This window comes from Brachionichthys hirsutus, chromosome 12, assembly GCF_040956055.1.
Source record: "Brachionichthys hirsutus isolate HB-005 chromosome 12, CSIRO-AGI_Bhir_v1, whole genome shotgun sequence".
In the NCBI taxonomy this organism is placed as follows: Eukaryota; Metazoa; Chordata; class Actinopteri; order Lophiiformes; family Brachionichthyidae; genus Brachionichthys; species Brachionichthys hirsutus.
The window spans coordinates 1,802,330-1,825,077 of NC_090908.1; the positions used below are offsets into that span (position 1 = coordinate 1,802,330).

General features: G+C 43.9%; 1 protein-coding gene across 1 annotated transcript; it reads right to left on the bottom strand.

The window, feature by feature from the left end:
- Window positions 1-8,723: 8,723 nt before the first annotated feature.
- On the bottom strand, window positions 8,724-20,821 carry LOC137902143 (rho GTPase-activating protein 6-like). Its single transcript, XM_068746206.1, has 13 exons — window positions 20,675-20,821; window positions 15,384-15,543; window positions 14,954-15,025; window positions 13,929-14,191; window positions 13,564-13,756; window positions 13,328-13,383; window positions 13,089-13,239; window positions 12,850-12,998; window positions 11,245-11,424; window positions 10,419-10,516; window positions 10,077-10,328; window positions 9,828-9,898; window positions 8,724-9,733 (listed from the first exon to the last, which is right to left on the bottom strand). The coding sequence occupies exons 1-13, from the start codon at window positions 20,819-20,821 to the stop codon at window positions 9,183-9,185; spliced, it is 2,343 nt and encodes a 780-aa protein (XP_068602307.1). The 3' UTR covers window positions 8,724-9,182.
- Window positions 20,822-22,748: the final 1,927 nt, after the last annotated feature.

Consider the following 22,748-nt stretch of genomic DNA (forward strand, 5'->3'; position numbering starts at 1 on the left):
AATACTTTACATATATTCTCTTATCAATAAGTAACAGCACTGTTAAAATAATTATTCAAAACAAATGAATATTCATCCCCTCTAAATAAGGCCATTTGCTGCCTGAGGCATTTCTCTGCCACATCAAGCTGTACTAATTGGAAATAGGACCGTAAAGGGCCAGAACAGCCCTCCTGAAAGTGCAGATAAGACGTCGGAACAGAGACTGTGAAACCTGATGATACACAAACAGTGATACCAGGCTGACAGACACAGAACACATGGCTTTGTTGCAGCGTTGTGTTTCACCTTGCTGGTAACTGCTAATTGATTTTGCACTGAACGAATGCATACTGTTCGTAAATTGGAGTATTTCAATGAACCTTTCACAGGGAATGAAAATAGAAGCAAATACTTTCAAACTGGACAAGAGTCAGAATGTCCTCAGGGTCAACTTCAACGCAATGCGAAAAGCAAATCAGCACAACTGAATTAAAATCAGCAAACGAACAAAGACAAGCTGTCATGTGACTCACGTGTCATCGTCCAAGGTGACCCCCTAAGATGCGTCTCCCATTGATGGCTCCGCTTTCTATTTTAGCTCCACACTCATGAAAGACCACACTGGCTAGCCGTTCCACACGCCCCCACCTCATCGGCAGACCTCCCCACCCAAGCCCAGCCCCAGCCGCATGCTCATGCCAGCGTAAACAAAGCCCAGGAAGCGTCACTTCCACTGGGTCATTTCATGAATACTGTCTCCATTAATTGTGCGGCCCGTCAACCCCCTACTCCTCCCCCCTGGGGTTGAGCTATTGCCCCTGGCTCTCCACCCTCTAAGCAATAAGACAAAGATGTAGCAAATGGAGAGACAAAGGGGAGGGGGGGGGGGCACAAACCTTGGGGAGCGTATTTTGATGAGTCTGACTAAACAAGCAGGGCCTGAACAGATGGGATCAGTCTCTGGGGCTCTGCTGCTTGCTGCATTTAAAACACGACTGTGTGCATCCTCGCCATAAATGTTGTGTTCTGCTGCTCACTAACTGCCATCTAATCATGGATGCCACACAAATATAATGCAGCCCCGAGCAGCATGTCCCGCTGCGCTTGCTGCGCCATGCCGCTGTCTGGGTGCACGTGTTTAATTGAGTTAGTGCGCGCGTTGCCTTTTGGAGTGCACTTAATCTGAGCGACGACGATTGTTTCTCTAACTGGGACAGTCCTAAACAGACACTGCTCGTTTTGCCAGTAAACAATAAGAGAGATGCATCCTCTGTGCGCTTGATAGCAAAGATCCCACATTTTAATTGCTTTTATTCCCAAGACATAACGGCATGAATCCAATCAGAACGTCCTCAGCTCAGACGATGTCTCATTCAGTGGAGCTAAAGATGAAATCAGAGATCCTCTCTTAACAGTTAAAGCTATTAATTAGTGGAAACTAAAGCATTTAAATGTCTGCTGCGAGCAGCGTTGAGACTGGCGTATGATTAGCTGGGAGGACGCATGGGACCGCTGCGAGCATTGACCTGGAATTGATTCTTCTCTTCTGATGCTGCAGCTTTATTGGGGCTGTGCTGATTGGCTGAATCTATTGTCAGCCCAGTTCTCCACCCTTACATGGTGCAGCAAAGCAATAAAGATTATAATTGATGTAAGAAGTGTCGTATAATCAGCGCATTGGCGGTTTGGGCTAGTCAAACAGGCAACGACTATAAAACACTTCATAAAAATGTCAATTGGTACGTCTTTATGTCGCACATCTGAAGCTGTACTTCTCCCTCTGTTTTCATGCGATGAGTAAAATTAAGTTAAAATAGAAGCCCGGAGGCCAAAGGAGGCCAACGCAGCGCTAACATATGAACCAGTTATATTATGTGGTCGAAGGCAGCACAATGAAATACTGGCCTGTCTGTACCATCGAAGGAGTTTTTGGGAGCGTCAGGTCATGTGTTGTCTTCATTCCACACCACAAAAGAATGCATCCTTTGGAGAGGGATCAGTGAACGCCTGCTGCATTCTTTTCTGTAATTGCTTCCAGCTTCTCAGAGATGTAAAATAAGTGTCACGTCTTTATCGAGAATCTCCTTCAGCTTTCACCAACACTACCCAACCAGAGATGGGGATGGTTTATTAACTCCATCACTAAAAACGTTACAGAGCTTTTTTGTTTTACCGGTAGGTTTTTTTTTACAAGCGGCTAGAAGCTACCAGGCTTGGGTTTATTCTAGGATGTGAGATTTTTTTCTCCTCAGTGCCAGCAGTGCAATCACTACGTCACTGCATTCAGACCAAACCACGGAGGAGGCCTGAACATCTGTTCTGGTGGGCCGTCGCCCCGGGTCCAACGGGATGAAATCACAGCCCAGCTGCTGCTATCTGGGTCAGTTGCAAGTGGGATGCTTTTAAACTTGTCCGTCGGTGATGAGACTCCTTTGACAGTTTGGTCACAAATGTAAGCAACGTGTCGGCCGTGGCGTTAAAGAAGCTCCAAAGGTTAAGAGGAAGTCAAACTGACTTTTCTGCTAAACTTGCTTCAACTTAGCGATGGGAAAAAAAATCCGTACTTCATCTTCATGTCAACAAAGCATTCCTTCAAGACAGCAGAGGACACATTCCTCAGACTTGGCCCATGAAGTGCATTCTCTGGAGTTTAAAATTAAACATCTTTACCACAGAGGTATCACTGTTAAAAGATCAGCCTGAAGTTTCACAGCACTCGCTGTTGCACAAGCAGTCGTTTCCATCCGCAGCTACTCTGGCAGTGAGAATGAACTGGCATTGGCTCTTCTCCTGCCACAACAAGCAGGCCCAGAAATCTGCAGCTGCTGATGGAGGCAGTCTTGTTTATCAGTTGGAATGAAGGCCTGGCAAAAACACAGCTCCAAAAGGAGGAGTGAGATTTTTATAACAGATTGAAAACCAACCACACGTCCAAAGCAGTCATGGAAATTATATTAAATTCAAATTAGATGCCTTCCTCGGAAAATGCAGGTGATTAAATTTGATTCAGTACCAAAGGCAGAAAGAAAGAAAAAAGATTGACAGGAATAATCATAATACCGCACAGTAATCTCTTAGAACTAAAGGAAGGTAGGCATTCCAGAGCAATAGCAGAACCAGATGTTTGCAATGTGGAGAGTATTGAGAAGCAAAAAGAATTCTCTGTCCACAGTTTTGTTTTGGCACAATTCAGAACAATATGATATCCGACACCAAATGATAGGATGAGACGAGCGTAGGTGGGTTTTTTTTATCCACTTCACAGATTTGTTCCTTTACGAGGGAACTAGTGTCTGTTTTCAGCAGATGATGTGACACAAGTGCAAACAAGTCCGAACTGGTTAAGACGACAAGTCTCCCGAACACATTCAAATGCCCATGGAGACGTGTGTCACAATTGAAATGTTGAGTTCCTCCACCGCATGCATGGCATCCGTGCACGAATGACATGTATTCCTGAATGTGTTCACTGCAGTAAGACGGAAAAATCAATGCAGTTATTGATGTCTGATCCTATAAAATCATTCAAATCTATTTTACTATGACTTTAAAGGAAACTTTATGCAGAAGGATTCCCCCTTTGTCTACTCTGACTGCTCTTTTCCTGCTCACTCTGAAACAGCGTTTAAAACCCAGAGCCAGAGCCAATCAAACTTCCTTAACGCGATGTCGCTCAACATTACTTTATCATATCTTACCTGCTTCCCCATGGCTGCACTTGTGTGTGTCTCCCTCGGTGAATAAATACGAGGCTAATAGAGAGTGCGTCTGTTAGACAGCTGGTGCGTCCCCTGAGGTAAAACCGACAGGAGACAGGAGACAGGAGACGGAAGGTGTTTCTGTGTGCAGGTATACTCCCCCTTCACTGGGTGTGTGCATAGACATACCTCACTGACACACACTCTGCTTCCCATCTGCTATGCAGGTTCACACAGGAGCAGGTAAAGCTCCTGGGAGGAGCACTTAAGCCTTGCACAAGCTGGCAGCAAATGGAATAATAAGGTACAGGATTCATTATGCCCACACATTAACATAAGAATAATTTCTTGTGCCTGTATCACTGGCGCTATCAGTGGCACCAGTGGTAAGAAGATTTCCAAATGATTGTATGGGTCAGGAGAAATAAATGGGATAAACCTGGTGCTCATATATTGTGAGACAGTGACAGATAATAAGGATGAAGGGCTTTTCTTCATCACCACGGGCATCTCTGAGCAGAGAAAAATAAGCCTCAGGATCTGCAGCAGCCAGCAGGCAGAAAGAAGCAAAGGAATAAAAGCTCACTATTAAGCAAGAGCCAATTGGCTTTCTCCGCCCTAATGGAAATTCATTCTGTAAGATAGATGAGGCTGTCTGAAAACACAATTCCAGACATGCAATAATGGGATCATATGTAAGGTACTGGGTGGACATCCGGCAAGTGGATTAAAAACTCAGTGCTACTAAGAATTCCAGTGAGGAATTTCCCAATTTGACTCCAATAAACTAAAATGACAATTGCAATCCTGCCCGTCTGCAGGCTGATCAACGCTCCACTGCCAAAGAAAGATTTGTTTGAACGTCACCTCAGAAATTCCTGGATTCATCTCTTTTTCTGGATCAGTAGTGCCTCATTTGATTGGTTCTTTCCTGGCCCATCACCAACCCTTCAACAAAGTTTTATGGCAATTCATTCGGGAGTTTTTGAATAATCCTGCCGAGAAACGAGATAACTAACAAATACAGTGAAAACATGAACAATAGCATTTCACATTGCCTTCATGCCAAACGTGATGTCGCCAGGTTGTCACCACAAGAATTAGAAACACATCCATGTAATTCATGCTCACATAAAACATACCGTTTGAATCAGGCTATGAACGGAAAACTAAATTACCAAATGCAGTGGGGGAAAAAACAGGAATTGCCACATCCACTTGAAGATAAATCAGAAAGCACTAATTCTACAGGACAGGTTTATTTGTATCAGAGGAAACAAAAAGCCCACAATCATAAATGATTATACATATTGATGCCAACGCACAGTGAATGATGCCTAAACCGATTACAGCCGGCGTATCTATATGGAACAGCAAATCCCAGACCGAGGCCTGTTCATCCAGAAATCAAACCTGAGCAGCACATTACCTCAGGGTTGGGGGGCGCCCTGAAAGCAGAATGGTTGATTCCAGCTGGAGACCTTTGTTGTATGTCATACCCGCCTCTTTCCGGGGCTTTCAAGTCGCCAGGCTCTGCCCATACATCAGGAGCCTGAGAAGGGGAAAAAGCTCGAGGATTAGAGGGACTTTTTACACACCTGTTAAATTGGGATGATTACACCCTTCCTGCATGATTCATTTGAGAATATGTAATTTGCCGACTTCAGCAGTTTTCCCACAAAGCCATTACTTAAACTTCAACCTCAGCAGACATCAGACAGTCTGATTCATGGACAGGTTTGGATGAGCTGACGCAAACCATGGCATTTTTTTAAATCTAGATTTTACTCAGAATTGTCGTTGACACTGCAGAAACTGTTTAAACCTATCCAGCGCATCGGGTTTGATGATTATTGGAGCTTTGGCCTCATGCTAACAGAGTTAAATGTGCAGGAAGGAACCTAAAGGCCCCAAGACAACTCATAAGTTGTGTAGAAATCAGGCATGACCTTTCTGGTAAAAACATGACCAAAAGGTCATGTTTTGGTATACTTAAAACATTTTTGTGACAGTGCTGCTTGCATCCACAAAAATCTTGAATAACTGGAAAATTGATGTTTCATCCAAGACAATCAGCAATTCCCTTCAGCTCTAATGGGAAGATAAAATTGTTTTCCATGATGGAAGATTTCAGCCTGCTTTTATATGGATATAGAATTGGTTGAATTCAAGGAAAATGTCTCTATAAACATTATCTCAGGGCCCTGTTGGCTGCAGGATGATGTCTCCCAACCCAACCCTGTTAACATACTGTGGCCCAATACATATCACGCCCTCAAAAAAGATGGAGTACTCTCCCAGTGGATGAAATGTTATCCTAACTTAACTCTGTCATACTCACCACTCTGCTTCACAAAATGTCAGTTTCCCCGCAAAGACCTGAATTATCTTTGTAAATGAAATATTGCAAAAATCGCAACGTGAAATATCCCATGTTTCTGAGAACATGTTAGAAATAAAGGGAGTGAAGACAAGACAGTTCTCAGCCAACAGGAGGTTGGATGATAAAAGTTCACAGAGAACATCTGAAGAGCCGTCTTCCTCAGCACAAGTCTGTTAAATCATAAAGCTTTCTCTATTCATGGGAACATATTCATGTTCGCAAAGATTCCTAGGAGAACTTAATTTAATGACTTAAATCGCTGGAATCATTATCTAAGTTGATCTTATGCTTCATTATTAACTGACTGTGTTGGTTGGATTTAATGCTGCCTTCTGCTGTCTGTAAGTAACTTTTACTGCACATGAGAATTACACAGAATTAAATAAAAACATGTCATGCATTTCTCATTTATCATGAAAGCAAAGAAACAAACAAATCCTAAAACCAGAACAGATTCGTGTGCAAGCTGGTATTCAGATTGTTATTTCCACTCTTTTCTCTGAATATCTCGTTGATTTGAAAGTCGTCTCTGATAAAATCAGATCGAATAAATACATGTTCATAGCTTTGCTGCAAAACAAGCTCGAGCTCAACAAGCTTTGGAGGAAAACATCTGGATGGCTAATTCCTGATTTTGTATGGGATTTGTCATTTCAGCCGCATAAATTCTCCGGTTGTTGCGCAAGTTTGAAGCCCATATAAAACTCTCTGTTGCCTTCGATGTCCGTCCTGAGGTCTGCTGCTAACAACATTTAAACTGCCTCTGCCTGCCAAAGAGCTGACATATTGAGGTTGAACCCGCATCCCGCCCAGCTCAGGCTGCTCCCAGACTGCATCCCAGCTGAACTGCTGCGTTGCATCATGCGGGACACAAGAGGAAAAATAGCAACTCATCGCTAACGTGCTATAAGCCGAGAACAAATACACCCATTAACTGCATTCCAAAGCCTAAATAATAATAATACATGCATCACCGTTCATCTGGGTTTGATTTGAGCAACATGTCAAACTGAGAAGCATTTTTGTTACTAGTTATCCTAACTGGTGCATGAGTCCGAGCACACGAGGCAAATGGAATCAGATATTGTGGGCTGGACAACAGCGCAGAAAAGGAGGGAGGAGAGAATGTCTCTCGTAATCCAGCAACAACAAGCAAAGCGGTTTAAAAAAGCTTGACATGACATTAAACTGTGAAGAAATGTTTCTAGAAAACGTTACTTCAAACTGTTACATCCAACGAAAAGGCCGGGCCGATGCTCAGAGTCCAAACACAGTGGAAACTGCACCAAATTGGCCCTTTGCTGAACCCTTTGTGTCTAGAACTTCACATTTTGCTCAGAGGTTTTGCACTGGACTAAACTGTGAGAGGATTAGCACAATTACTGCTAATCCTTTAATCTTGGAGAAAAAAAATTCAAATAAACTTCATTATCCACTTTATACAAGAGTTCTGTAACACATTTCGGCCGTTGTATCCCTTCTGCATGCATGAAGAACATGTCAGCTATTGTACTGCACGTTTTCCTGTTACAGAATATATTGGCATTGTGTTTTTATTGTTTGTTTACTGTGTCTACCTACATGTTTAGTTACAATAGAGTGGAGTCAGGAATGACTTTCTGTTCCGATGGTTAACATTGATGTAACAGTGACCGATGGAAATAATTTTCTTTGGACAATAAATAAGAACAATACATCTGTGGAGGAAATGATTTGTGTAAGGAATCACTTTAAATGCATGACAAAGCAGTCCAGCTGGTATCCAAAGTGGACTGAAGCATTTTACCATTTGAGTTTACAATATTTCGTGCAATAGCCAACAGTAATGAGCTCCACTGAGCCTCCGCTGCTGAGACGTGGATGTCAGTCTCCACCTTGAAACACCCGAGCCAGAGCTTTCTCCTGTCTGGACATTTAGCCTCGTTTTAGTCGTAACCTTCATCTGTCCTCCCCGCAGCTGCTCCTGATGCCAGCGAGCAGACTCCGGCAGGATGGACCCCCCCTCCCCTAATGGGAACAGCTGTAGCGCTCTGCACAAAGCATCAGCCTACCTACACCAGCAGCACTGCAGAGAAAAGAGGAAGCATTTCATATTGGATGTTGACATTTTGGCTCTGAGAAGCAAGTCATAAATAAATAAATACAAAAATTAGCCAGTTATTGATTAGGACAGTCTCATGGTAGATTCCTACATTTGGACTGCAGATACATGAAACACATCCAGACATCCTGTTCTGTCATTGGTCTCCTAACTTGGGACTTTAGTGGGCAGATACAACACGATACTTCATGTAGCCCCCACCAGCAAAGTTATTAAGGGAGACTAATATTTGTTGAGTAATGAGATGGTGAAACAAACAGCAAGAAGAGAGGACTGAGAATCATTTTCTGGTCTTATACTCCCCTCTTGTGTCCAGTTCAGGTAATTCTTTACATGACTTCTGATCATAATGAAGTAATGATAATAAACTAACCATTAACATTTACTGAAATTAGCTGTTGGGGGAGCAGGTTGCAGTTAGATTGTCACCTAGCACCGGATCTGACGACCACCTGGGGGGCTTGAGAAAGTTACTTTCTGTGGAGCCTAAACATTTCAGAGAGGACAGGCTTTGAAACAACATTTTTCTACATAAGCATCACAATTTATTGAGTGGCAATTACAAAAGTCCTGTATACTTGCTGTCCATTATATTTGAAGAGTACATTCTATTTACACAAAATAAAACATGTTCCAATTAATGTAGATTATTCATTACAAAAGAAAAGTCCTGTAACAGAAAATGAGTGCTGAAAAATGACAGACAATTCCAACCCAGCTATACTTAATATAAGTTGTAGTAAAAATATATCCACCAGTTTTTATTGTGTGGGAAAATACAAAGGTGGTCAACAAGTTACCCCCAGTACATGTCAGTGTTTATATTTTTATATTCAATGACAACAAACATTCATTCAAATATAGAGTTAATATTTTTCTGACACCACATTCAGGTATAAATAGAAAATACTGTATTGGAAATGATGCAATTTTAGCAGTTACAACATATTAAATACAACAAATTAAACAAAATGATTATTATAACAACACATCTACAGGAAACCAGGAAACTGGTGCGTCACACCAGAGTTTCTGACAGGGCATCTGTGTTTTCTGTGGACAGCAATTGCCATATAAGCCACCTCTCTGCCTGCCAGTCCAGTGTGCCCGGACTCTTGTCTTGCCCGGACCCATGGGCCTCTGAGGTGCCTGCAGTCGGGGGGGGCAGGCTTTCCTGGGGCGGCTGTGGGATTTGATGGCTGGGCTGATTTGTGGAGTGAGAAATGCAGGGCTCCTTTAACTGTCCAGCGGAGTGAAGAGGAGACAAAGTGTGCATCCTGACCTTCAGTGATGGACATGGAGCCTGTCCTGCTACTCCTGCTAAGTTGTCCGAGCTAAAAGCCCCTGATTGGCCGCTTAGTCTCTGATGTAATGATGATTGCGGCTGCATCTGTCCTCTCTGGTCGTGAGGACCGCTGCTGCTGCGATTCACCGGGAGGTGTGGCCTCGTTTCTGGGCTGCCCAATGAGGATTGCGTTATTCTGACAGGCAACTTGTTGTTACCTTGGTGACTGCTCAGGCCCTCCAATGATCCGTACGACTCGCATTCCGACACGTCCCCGAGGGAGCCTGGAAGGAGCCACTCATTAACATCAAGCATTTGTTACTGTAAGTATCTCAAGGCCATCTGCAGATAAACCTAAAGAAGATTATAATCTATTACCAGTGGCTTGATGGACCGAAAAATCTCTGCTGAGCAGTTTGTTCCAGTCGTCCCAGAAAGGATCAGCTGGAAACAGAACCAAGTCATCATCAGCATCATTAGCACTCATTACAGCAACACAAAAGAGTCGCACTCAACAGCCTGGGTTCCATAATGTGTTTATGTATCTTCTCTTTACTATAAAAGGCTCAATCATACGACTGTCATTATGAGATTCAGCTCATTGAAATGCGTCGCGATGACTTCCGCGTGCCTTTGTCAGTAGAGACCGTAGGGGAGGCGCTGCCAAAAGCGTCCTTTGAATCATCACTGAGCTTGTGCTGCTCGGACAGTCGGGGGATCCCGTCAGAGATGAAGCTGCCGTCCTCGCACAGCGGCCGATCCGGAACGACAGGGGAGTTGTTGTCATAGGGGGACGCCTCTCCGCTCGAAGCCTTGATGAAGTCCTCAGACAAGCGTCTCTCAGTCAGAGAGAAGGTCACTCTGTCTTGGCCTGGCTCTCTGAACCAACAAAGAAGAAACTACGCTTGCGACAGATCAAATAAATATCCCAAAAGGGGATCGTTGTGAAGATAAGAGGCGGAGACTCACAGGTGGTGCGAAGCCTTCCTCCTCAGTAAATAGTCCACAACGTCAGGGTCAGTTTCAAGGAAAGTCATCAGCACCTCATTCTGCAGGTCAGCAGGAACCTGTGAGGGTCAAATCAAGATCCGCAAAACCGTTTTATAATGAGTTACACATGAACTGAATCTGCCTCCAGCAGCATGGTTTTTTGTAACCATTCTCTACATTTGGTGATTTATTCTATTACAGGAATCTTTTTATTTGTATTTATTTTGTAAGTATTTGCACAGCATCTGTGATGCAACGTATGCAATAGATATCATTCTGTTTATGTGCTATCAGGCAAAAACAATTAAGATCAATTTAGAAGAGCAGAACTAATGATGCAGAGCAAACGTCTGATGGGCTTCCTTTGCCCTCTGGCATCCTTAAATAGATCATTTTCACACACTCCAATTAAGCACGTCTTTTTTTACATTTCTGATGAAAAGCAGAAAGCGTAATGTGCATGAGGATCTCGCCCTCAGCGCCAATCATCATCATCTATCGCTAAGCAGAGGCAGGGATGATTTATTAACATCTCCCGTTGAGGTTTAACACTTTACCACGCACTAAATTATTTGGCATACGGCACTTGCAGTTCAGAAGTGAAAGACAGATTCCTGTGTTTAACTACATTTTTCTGAAGGGCAGTGGGAACTCCTTCTCAAAGCCTGTAGAACTAAAGCTGGCATTTTATGAGGCTCCGGTCTATTCAGCTCAAGACGTTACAATAAACAGGATTTTTGCCTGAAGGCGTCAAAGACCTTAAAACGCGCTGATCGAACCCAGGCCGTGAAAGTAAATGGCTTACCGTAAATAAAGCATCGCATGAATCAATCATCCTCTGGAACATGCTGATGATGGCCGAGCTGTCCTCGACGTGAGCTAAACTCTGAACGGAAAACTCCTTGTCTGAGTTTTTGGGCTTCTGTAAGAGGTTTGGTCCAAAGACAGTGGCTAAATTCAGTGACGTCATCTTGTTTCCGGTCACCTGAACAAATGACAATGGAAAAACGAGGATAGAGTTTATTTGTCTGGACAGTCTGTTAACAGGTCTTCATAGTTTTGTTTTTCTTAACCAATAATTCTCAAGTTGAAAGAAAACCAACACACAATTTATTATCTGCAATAAATTAAACTGGAAACAAATCATTTGTATGAAAGTAAACAGTTTAGACAAACTACCCTTGATTTAATGTTCACGTGCAGATGTGCTCCCAAACAGGAAACTCTCGCACGCAGTGTAATTAGTGCGTGACGAAATGGAGTCTTTTGTGTCGACAGACCCTTTGGAATGTGCGTTTAACACGCCAACCCGCCGCCATCAATCTGGTGCTGCCATCTTTTGTTCAAAGAGCCCAAGCAGACTTCTGGTTCACTGTTACGATACTCTAACTTTGCTCTGGGCCCAAAGCCAAAGCTTCAGATCCATGAGAAACAATCGATCGTTACAGCGATGATCCGCAGTCAAAACGTAAAATTAATCTACTGTACGTTCAGCTTGTCCCGTGAGGGGTCGCCACAGCAACTCAACCATCTCCACTTCACCCTGTCCTTTACATCGTCCTCCCCAACACCAACCACTCTCATGTCCTCCCTCACTACATCCATGTCTCTTCTCCTGGGTCGACCTCTAGCCCTGTTCCCTGGCAGTTCCATCCTCAACATCCTTCTACCGATATAGTCCCCGTCTCTGTCCAAACCATTAAAGGCTGGTCTCTCTGACCTCGTCTCCAACACGTCTAACCTTCACTGTCCCTCTTATTGTCTCATTTCTAATCCTATCCAACCTGGTCACTCCCAAGGAGAACCTCAGCATCTTCATCTCCTCCACGTCTAGCTCCGCCTCCTGGCTTTTCCTCAGAGCCACTGTCTCTAAGCCGTCCATCATGGACCCTAACCCTTTCCCTTCATCCTCGCTGACACTCTCCTATCACAGAGCTCACCTGATACTTTCCTCCACCCGTTCCAAATATGTATTTCTAAATGCCTGCTAAACTGAAGGAGCTTGTATTAAGGTAAATACATTATTGAAAATACTATTCCCGGCCATTTCCTTATTTAATTAAGAATCTAATGATAGATCATTGAAGCCTAATTTGATTATTTCACACAGAACTCTCTTCAGATGGGAACCTGCAGGTGACAAACATCTGTCTTCGTGCCATCTGATACCTGCTGGGATTCATTACAGTCACATTTAACCAGAGTTAATGTGCATTGCTCTGACATAGTTCATTTCCTCACACATATATAATTTCATTCCTGTTGGTGTTGTCGACAAGTGTTAATTTAAAACCACAATGTAGCCAATTTGCCATGTGTCTGTAAATCTCGTCTTGCCAGCGGCCTAATAGCAGGAGCATGCATTTGATTTCACCCTGTTGTGAAACCCGGGCCTGTACGCCGTCCTTACCCCCTGTCCTTCGTTGTCCAGGCTGTCTTCAGCATGTGCAGCCACTGTGGACAACAAGCAGAGGAGACGCTGCAGCGTGTCACTGTTGCAGGGAGGAAGCAGGAATATCAGGAGCTGGAGGGCGCTCTCTTGGTCTGAATAATCCAGCACTGTCGAGAAAAAAGGCAGCACACATCACCCACGGAAAGGCGACTGAATGCATGGCGGCTTCTTGTCTTTTACGCGTCTGCGTTCCTCACACATTGCGTTCACGAAGGCTGCGTAGAGTTCTCGGGTCAGCAGAGGGTCCGGCATGTCTCTGAGGAACTCCTTCAGTAGAGCGGCCACATCGTGGACACTGTGCTCCTCGTCCAAGTACACCTCCCATCCCTGGTCAAACTCTTTGCAAAGCTGGAAGAAATATTCTGACAATTATAACAGCTAGAATTGCTGTTCAGAGTTGAGTAAAGGTATTATTTTTTTAAAGTTGAAGTTGTACTTGTCGGACTCTTTTCTTGGAACTACCAACGCGGAAAATTCCAACCGTCTGTAGACCTGAGCAACGGAAAAAACTTATCTTAGTGCCAAAACTGACGCCTTCATTCAGACTGTGTATATATAATTCACACGGCTACAACCGAACTGCATTTCTTACTGAATGGATCGAGACATGCTGGATCTTTCTCATGAATCATTTTGCACCATTCTGAGGTGTTACTCTTCAAAGTTGCGTACCGTGTTTTTCCAGGTGCCGGCAGCAGAAATCCACGACCCTTGGCACCTGTCTGTAAATAGGGTTGAGGCTGAGCTTTTTGTCACGGTGCTTCCTGTTGCCTGCCGCCTCCACTGGCAGGGACAGCTGGAGGGCCTCCAACAGCCGGGACTGGCTATCGTCAAGGTCAGTGATGCAATCCACAGAAACGCCGCCCTTTTCAAAGCAAATGGGTGACAACTGTTTAGTCAGTTCTGTGAGTGTAATCTTTAGATGCCTCATCTACCCACAAAAAAAAAAGAGATCACGTCATTGAATACCCGAGGAATCAATGTGGATGTACAGTCAGACAGATGCCTTGCTGCTCTACAGCGCTCTGAACGCCTACCCGCCTGTGAGTCCGTGGGACTGTGTCTGGCGTGCTGGGCAGCGGTGATCCGTTAGGGGTCTCAGAGGTGGAGCTCAGGGACGAGTTGCTGCTGGAAAGCTCTTTGTTGGTCCTTTTGAAACTGGCGTTAAGGTGGAGGAAGGAGAGCATCAATTCTGTAGGGTCACTGTGCCCCTCCCGTTGGGGATTGTACCGCTGCTTGTGCACGTGGTCGTTGGATATGACCTGCCACAGCGGTATGCCAAACGCTTGGGGCACAGTTTCTGTTTGAGTAGAGGGGGGGGGGGGAACACACAGGAGGAAGTGATCAACTTCTTGGCCACAAGTCAATGGAGAGGTGTTGACCCAATAAGTGCGTGCCAGAAATGACAGCTTGTAATCCATCATACCGTTACAGCTAGCAAGAGTCTAAAACTGTGTTGGCGTTCATCCTTTGTATCCTTTATTACGGATGCTGCTCTAAATAAACACGACGAGAGATGAGCCCAGAACTGTGCCTTGCAGAGCGCGTTCAATATTCACAGTCAGAGAGCACATACTTTATGAATTGCCTTTGTAAACAAAAGGGGAGGTGGGGGGGGGGAGGAGGCTGACTCTGCCGGAGGATGGGCTATAATGAACGAGCCACCACTTAAAGATCGCTTTCGTTATTTCCCTTGACTGCTCGTCTGACAGGGAGCATCACTTTCCTGCCAGAATCTGGCAGGCGAGGAAGTCAAAGATCGCAGCTCCCTCAGAGACATCTCCAGATTCTGATTATTTGCCGTTACGTGACTTTGTGAGTCCATAAAGCCGCATCCAAAGGGATTGAATAGTATTTGATCCTTAAAGTTGTGCATGTCAAAAGATAACTAGACCAGAAGCTGAAGGCAATAAAGATCTGCCAGGACTCAGTGGTTCCCCTTCGGGCCAAACAGACTGTCTATCTTCACACTGAACATGTCGGAACTATTTATCTAATGATAGTCTGCAAGGGGAAGCGATGACGTCACCTTTACAGTATGAAGTGTATCACACCACGTTACCTTTGTCTTTACTCTTCTCTTTGGATAATGAATCCAACTTACGCCTGAGCGACTTCTTGTGCTTGTAGCCATCTGAAAACAGGCAGAAGGGTCACTGTCAAATAAAGATCCCCAGTTCATTTGCTTCTGCTTTCACATCACTTCATGGTCTTTGTCTGTTTCTCCGAACGTCGAAATGCTTGCATCTTTCGAACGAGCTGACAAAAACAGACAAACTTCTCAGACTGCTCAAAGAGAAAGATGTTGAGGTCTGTGGCGCCACACAATTAAAGCATTAGCTGTTTACATCAAAAACAGATGGCGTTCAAAAGGGCTTGGCTACAAGGCTGGGAAAGATCACCCAATCAGAAACAACCTGGCGAAACGTCCCATTCCTTAAATAAAACAGTGGAATATGAGTGACACCCTCACGCAGTGTGTGTTTTAATACATTTGGGGATTGTGATGTAGCAGCCCAGGTCATGATCCAGAAGCAATCGCCTCAGGGCCACATCCTGGAGTCGAACTCGCTCCAACTCCGAGAGGCTTTGCAGGGGGACGGGCTTCAGGCCAACGCTGCATCCCGACACGCTGCTCCAGGTGAAGTCACCCTGAGGACAAACACAAACGATCATTGCCATTATGCCTTCGTGACTGATTACACCCTCCGCTGACTCCCAGCATGTCTGACAGATACCTGGGCTTCACCTGCCAGCTGCCGCATCAACATTAATCATCTGCTGGTTCCTGTGACAGAAACTGACAGCTGACGCACCATGTCCTCCTCAAACATGTCTACGGGGGATTGGTGTCTCCATGTTAGCACGCAGAATGTGTACTGTCTTCATCATACATTAAAACACAAATGTGTATTTTTTGCAACTGTGGAAGCAAGAATTATTGAGTTGGCAAAACAAGGGATACTGTAATACTAATCTGATCGAGAAATGACTGATTATGTAGATTATCCAATTTTACAAGAGGGGGAGTATGCTCAGATAGAAAGACAGACAGACAGACAGACAGACAGACAGACAAACAGATAGATAGATAGATAGATAGATAGATAGATAGATAGAGATCACTTTGAAATGGAGTCAATGGAGCTTAAACATCTGTTCCTCAATATCTCGGTTGATTATTATCCAATGTTCATGGAATTTGACACAGTCATGTAGGGCGGGGGCCTCTAGCTCACCACCGAATTTCATCCGGATCAGTTCCAGAATGGAGTCAGGAAAATATTTAATTTTAACATTGAAAACCCAATTTACGGATTCAAATTTCAACTCCGATTCACTTTAACTTTTCATGGTTGGTGTATAAAGATACCAAGAACAATCTAGAACCATTTGATGATGATCCAGATCACCATGTGGATGGCGTAAATCCAATTAGGAAGGGAACGAGCTGCTCGGCGGAGGTCTGCGCTCTCCGAGCGCTTTTCTAGTTCAAAAAGTGTTTATAGTAACATTGCTAGAGATTATCCGTTCTGATCTTTAAGTACTGCGCTAATGGCTGCGTGAATAATCTGATGTGAAATCCTCAACCTTTGCGTTTCTCCATGCTGGAGATTACAGAGCTTTGATCCAGGAGACCCGAGCCAATCATATGAGCAATGTTCCAAAGAGGCTTAGTAACTCATTATCCGGATGAGCCTTACAATAAAGTGGCTCACTCCCTTTAAATGAGAATTAGAGATGTGCTACAGTAGTAGATTCTTATTTCCTTGACCACATGCAGCAAGCCAAAGTGCAGTATTACGCACAGAAAATGTCAAACATATGTTATGTGCCAAAGGCTCACTAGTATTAATTGTCCGTACTATTTGTACTTGGCATCACGTGTGAACTAATCGCTCAGCTCAGCCTTACTGTACAGGTGGATGACACCATGCTGTCTAAAGACAATATATAAACACATTGTCATCAGAATTCAGGGAAACCTCGTGTTGCCTTTGGGTCAAATCCCACCAGCTACGTTTCACAGCAGAGAAATCTCCATGTGATCTTTTTAAACTGATGTTTTATGACTTTCCCTGGAATGATGTCATCGCTAGCAAAAGCGAAACATTTGCAGTCTTCATGTTTCTATTCCTGTTTACCACCAGGGTGCCAAGATTGTCTTTAGGTCATTTTGACCGGGCAGTTAAAACCACAGGCAATCACACACACACAAACACACACACACGCACACAATTAAGCTACTGACTGATCTCAGACACAACTTCATCCTTCCACAACCACAAACATGACTCAATTTCAGTTTCAAACACAAAATTATTTTCCTCAAAGCATTATTTACTGGTAAGTCTGCTCTCTGAAGCATCAAGACGGCCAACTGCTCCTGTACTTTCAGCTTGTCCCGCCCCAGCAAATCAACCTTCTCCACTTCACCCTGTCCTTTGCATCGTCCTCCCCAACACCAGCCACTCTCATGTCCTCCCTCACTACGTCCATGTAATAAAAATATGTATATATATAAAAAAAAAAGCATACCTTTTAAAATGTGTTAATCGTTCCAGTTAAGGATCATTTTATTTGACTGTGCAGGACCTAACTTTAATTCTAAGACCTGCTGGAACAGAAAGCCTTTGTTTGGCAGCCCTGGAATACAAAGAGAGGAAACGTGCAAGGTAGTTCAGACAAAATAGCGAGATCCTAACTTTAGATTACAGATTCAGCCTCAGTTGGAACTCGATGCCGTGAGGTGATGGATGTTCCTCAGCTCTCAGGAAGACATTAAATGGAGCATTGTTGGAAAAGTTTTCCACGAGAGTCCATACAGTCTCTCCAAACGTCTCTCTTTTTATTCTACATTAGATTCTGCAACAGTTGTTAAAAAAACTTACAGAAAACTTAAACTTACAGTTTCTCACCTTACAACATTTTAAATTTAAGTTACCGGTACTCAGATAATGCTGTTTCTAAAATGCATCACACGTCTATCTGAAATACAACAACAGTTGGCCTGGAGGGCCTTTCAGTTCAAATCTGACCAGCATAACATACTGATCCACTTCCTGTGGTGTCGCTCTTACATTTCTACCAAAGAATAATTATTTTCCCCATTTATATGAACTTGATGTGACACTGGGGGGGCATCAGGGAGCCTCACGGTTCACACAGTGCTACAATAAATCAAAAGTAGCTACTCACAAGATGGGCGATGCGTCGCCCCACAAGGGGTTGCCCCATTGCAGACTCGGGTCACCACCACCAAGAAGTCAGCCCTCGGACTTGTGAAGCTCCACCAGCATTTTAGAGCCAAACACACTGAAACTGTCTCCAGAAGAAACGTCTCCAGCAAACACAGACCACATGCTTGCAGCTGAAGGCAGCTTGGACCCAGGTCTCACACAATAACTTGAAAGTGGAAGTTCACTGAGTTGTTTACATCACTGGGGGACACACGTAATCCCTATGAATAGCCCGGCCGAGGGGACGGGGAGGGGCTCTGCATGAAGTCCAACATTAAAAGAAGAAAACCATCGTAGATCGACAGACGGCTTCGACCTGCACGTTAGCTCAGTAGAGCAGCTGACAATATAAAAGATACATTTCACAAACTACTTATGTGGAATAAATATCAAAAACAAAAAAGACTTACATGATCAGCATGCACTTCCTGGAAAAGAAAAATAATTTACTGACAGTTAATAAATGTGGGTTTTACATAAAGGATTTCACCAAAAGGTCCAATAACCATCCAAAATGAAATGCAAAATTGGATGAAATCCTAAATATGACTGTAGCCAGGGCTGGGGGGGTTCAGAGAGGGGATCAGACACAGTCATATTAAACAATATTCCACTTACAGTGGGACAGTTGGGCCTAATATCATAATACCCATCCATCTAACCAGTTTCTTGTATTGAGAACATCGTCTCATCGACAGTCGCTTTTCCGCTTTGCGGGTCACGGGAGCTGCCTTAACAAGGTTAAATCTTCTTCTTATCGGACACAAACTGGATTCTATGGTGCTGCAGTTTCAAACCAGCAGGTTTAGTCCCATGCTACGCAAATGATCAGTCTCTCATGGGAAGAATATGCGCCTGAGGGACTGTAGCCAAGGCTCAGGTCACGCTGCCGCACTGTGAGAAATAGAAGTTAAGGCTTGCTTCATGTAAACCAGATGGCTCTGCTCTCCATCTCAGCCCAGCCTACGGACACCCTGAGGTCTTACACCTTGCAAACAGCACAGTGATGCGCAATCTAGGGAAATTACAAGGTCATTTATAGTATAGCTCAAAAAATGTGAAAAGATTTGTTTCTTCAACAAGCTCATGCTGCAATAAGTCACCGCTTGGTGATGCTTTAAATCACGAGCATCAGCGATGCAACAACATGCTGGACAACATGAGACAACCAAACAAATCACAATGACTGATTTCCAGTTAATCCCGTGTGGATATTTCTTAACTTTGATGCTTTGGGTGGGCTTCAGCAGAGGCCTGGATCACCTGAGCTACCAGACGTCACAAGCAGCTCTCATGAAAGGAGAGTTCTGCACTGAGTTTGAGTAAGATTTAGATACATCAAGTACTACAGTATCAGTTTAATGTGACTGTGTGGTCTCAAGCGAGGATCTCTCACCTCACACCTGAGCTGAGTTCAGCTCGGCACTGCACTGTCGACAGATGTTCCAACTCGTCATGCAATGACGGTGATAAATTGTGATAAATAAGAACATGGATAGATATCCACCTCTGCACAGTGTGCTTGATATTTTCCAGCTTTAGACTGCAGCGCCGGGTATGATGGTGTGCGCAGCTTGCCTGCAGTCGTAATTTACTTTAAATATTCTCTCTGACACTGCGATGTCGGCAGTATTAAACATTCGGTTTGACTGTGATTACATTTCTCAGCGCTCTGGCTGCAGCGTTGATGACTTTAAGACAGACCAGATACCTGGTATTCATTACAAGCTTATTATAGTCTCATGTCTGCATTGCATTTCCACGAAACCAAACAAACAGTGTTACCATGAGAACCATTTAAAGCACAGGAGTGCAGATTGGCTTAAATGTGAATGTGTGACACTAATAACTATTTTAAATATGACTGTAAAAGGTCTATAGTCTCCATGTAGGGTACCTTCTCATGAACACAAACACTGTGCGTTAATTGTCCAATATTTAATATGCAGTTTTAACCCGATAATTGCTGTCAATATAAGCCTAAAAGTCTATTAAAACAAACTGCTAATGCTTTTAATATTAAAAGTTATATCATGTTCTACTATTGTTACATTTATAAATGAAGTATTTTCTCTCCACTATTTGCATTTCCGAAGAACAATTCATTCATTTTCTGCTGCTTTTTCTGCTTTGCGCGTCACAGGAGTTGCTGCAGCCGATCCCAGCTTGCTTTGTGCGAGAGGCGGGGCTACACCCCGGATGCGTCGCCAGCGCATCGCGGGATTCGAACAACCACTCACGCACACACGCACACACTTAGCGCTTCGTGACGCGTTCTGCTCGACAGAGCTTTATTTGTTGTCATCATGAAATTAATAACAACAATAATGATAGAATAATGAGCATCAGCCGATGCAACAATCTGAAACACGTTTTTGGATTCTTTCATCCCCACAGACATTAAACAAAACTGTCACTCCAACAAGACACGCAACTCTCCAAATGTGACAGCTGTTGACTTTAGAGCAGGCGCGCGTCGGAAGCGCGTCCACAGCGCGTTGCACTGGAACAACTATCACCCAAGGATCGATCAGGCCACTGACCTGTGATGATGCCTCCTCTGCTTCGGTTCCGTAATGTCGCATCAACGCCGGGTCCAAGCTCCTGGTCTGCCTCAGTCTCAGCTTGGAAAAGGTTTTGGGGCTCGACGAGCACGAGAAAACGCTGCTGAGCAATCCTTGAGCTGTCATATCTCCGAGCTGCTGTTCAATACCCGATTAAAGAAGTGTGAACAAAAACAAAAGTTACATCGCCGTCACAGACCCAAACGGACCGAAGGAGAAGCGGCGCTCCACAGAGGGAGCAGCGGGTCCCCCCGCGCGTCATCGCGCGTCGCCGCGCACCTCCTCCGCCTCCCACGCACCCAGAGGCCGCTTCCTTCTTGCTTTCATCTACTTAACGAAAGATTACAATTATGTTAACACCACAAATAAACGCGATCAACAGATAAATAGTCACACCTGTAAGATTCCTGCAGGTAAATTATAGAGGTGATTTAGAATGAGGGACCTCGAGGGAGAATAACACACAAAAAAAAAGCTTTTTAAAAATAAAAGCTTATTCTAGTTGCTTCTAGTTACAGTACTAATTGAAATAGTAGATTTTTTTTCCAATATTTTGTCCATTTAAATGGAATAATACGCGAGTTGTGAGAAATAAACATGTTGTTTCTCAGACTTGTATTCTGGTGCTACAGACTGACTTCATTGTTTTAGGAGGACTGTTTCAACTAATAAAGTTTCAACAATTTTAGAAGGAGCTACAGCGATGGAAAGAATATTTCTCTCTGTACTGGAGTATCAGAAAACCTTTGAAAGAAACTGTAAATCTGGGTTTGTCTCCCACTCAGTCTCATGGACCCTGATAGGGCTGAAACACTAAAGTCCAGTCATTCTTTGGGCTGGACTGCATCTCTGCTCACCATAAGGCAGACGAGGTACTTGGCATGTAGTGCCCTGGGAATAGACTCTTCCTGTGGGAGCCCTGGGGAAGGGACCTGTGTGATAACACGACATGTGAGCTAGCGCTGAATAGCAATGATAAGGTTTTATCAGATACCAGAGTCCACCAAACAGACAGGGGAAGTGGCGATAAGAGCGCAGCTCTGCGTTTGATCCTCTTATTTGGTGAGGGTGGTGAGGTTTCGAAAAAGACTCCCAGCAGACTTCCTGTTATGTCATCTCTCGTTGGGATAAGTGCAGGCCTGAGCCAATTTTCAAATACTGTCCACTGTTACGATATAAATACTAGAAAAGCCCTCAGAGAGCGCAGACCTCCGCCGAGCAGCTCATTCCCCGCGTAATTAGATTTACGCCATCTGCTTGGTGATCTGGATCATCATCAAAAGGTTGGAAACTGTTCTTCATATCTTTATACACCAATGCAAAATTTAACTTTACAGAAGCGCCATAAAAATAAATATATTTTTGACTCAGTATGCAAATGCAGTATGAGGTACTCCAGAAACTTCGTGTACAACATGCTGCAGGCATCTTGAATCTACGGCTATGAACGTAAATGAAGGAGCATTGTGGTCGAAGCCCAACTGAATGTAGCTTTGATGACATGCAGTGTCTCCGTTCTGTCACTTGTCTGTGCTGGTGTACTGTCTAGAACAGACTTCATGTCATCCTGGTGCAAACCCTTAATTAGGCACATTAAAGATAATGTCTCCTAGCGGGCCTCCGGTAGAGAATGAAATGGCAATTTTGGACATGTTACACTTGCAGCTCTGTTTATGGCATCTATTTATCCTGAATTAGAGTGCAGATATTGACAGCAAGTCAATAAACTAAAACATAAAGGTTGTGGTTCTGCCTCAAACTGTCTTAATATGGGGGTGGATTTAAAACTTTGTGGAGGCGATCCAATTTGATTCCATCAGTTTGCGTGTGTGTCTCTCTTTAATCACGTTTAACAAAATGGACTTAAGAGCAGCAGAGAATGCAACATTTTGAATGAGTGAGTCATCACAGACGGGGGGGGGGGGGGTGAACAGGCATCGAATCAAACATGTGTTTTCTGTTTTCCTCATGTTTATGCCCCCCCCCCCCCCCCCCCCACTGCTGTTAACTTATTTGGTGCAGAAGTTATAAAACAAATCCTTTGTCTTTTGAA

Coding starts and splice junctions, on each gene's coding strand:
- LOC137902143 (XM_068746206.1), bottom strand. CDS start 20,821: ATGACAGCTCAAGGATTGCTCAGCAGCGTTTTCTCGTGCTCGTCGAGC. Junction 13,757..13,928: donor TCCCACGGACTCACAGGCGG/GTAGGCGTTCAG, acceptor TGCTTTGAAAAG/GGCGGCGTTTCTGTGGATTG. Junction 10,329..10,418: donor AGGAAGGCTTCGCACCACCT/GTGAGTCTCCGC, acceptor TTGTTGGTTCAG/AGAGCCAGGCCAAGACAGAG.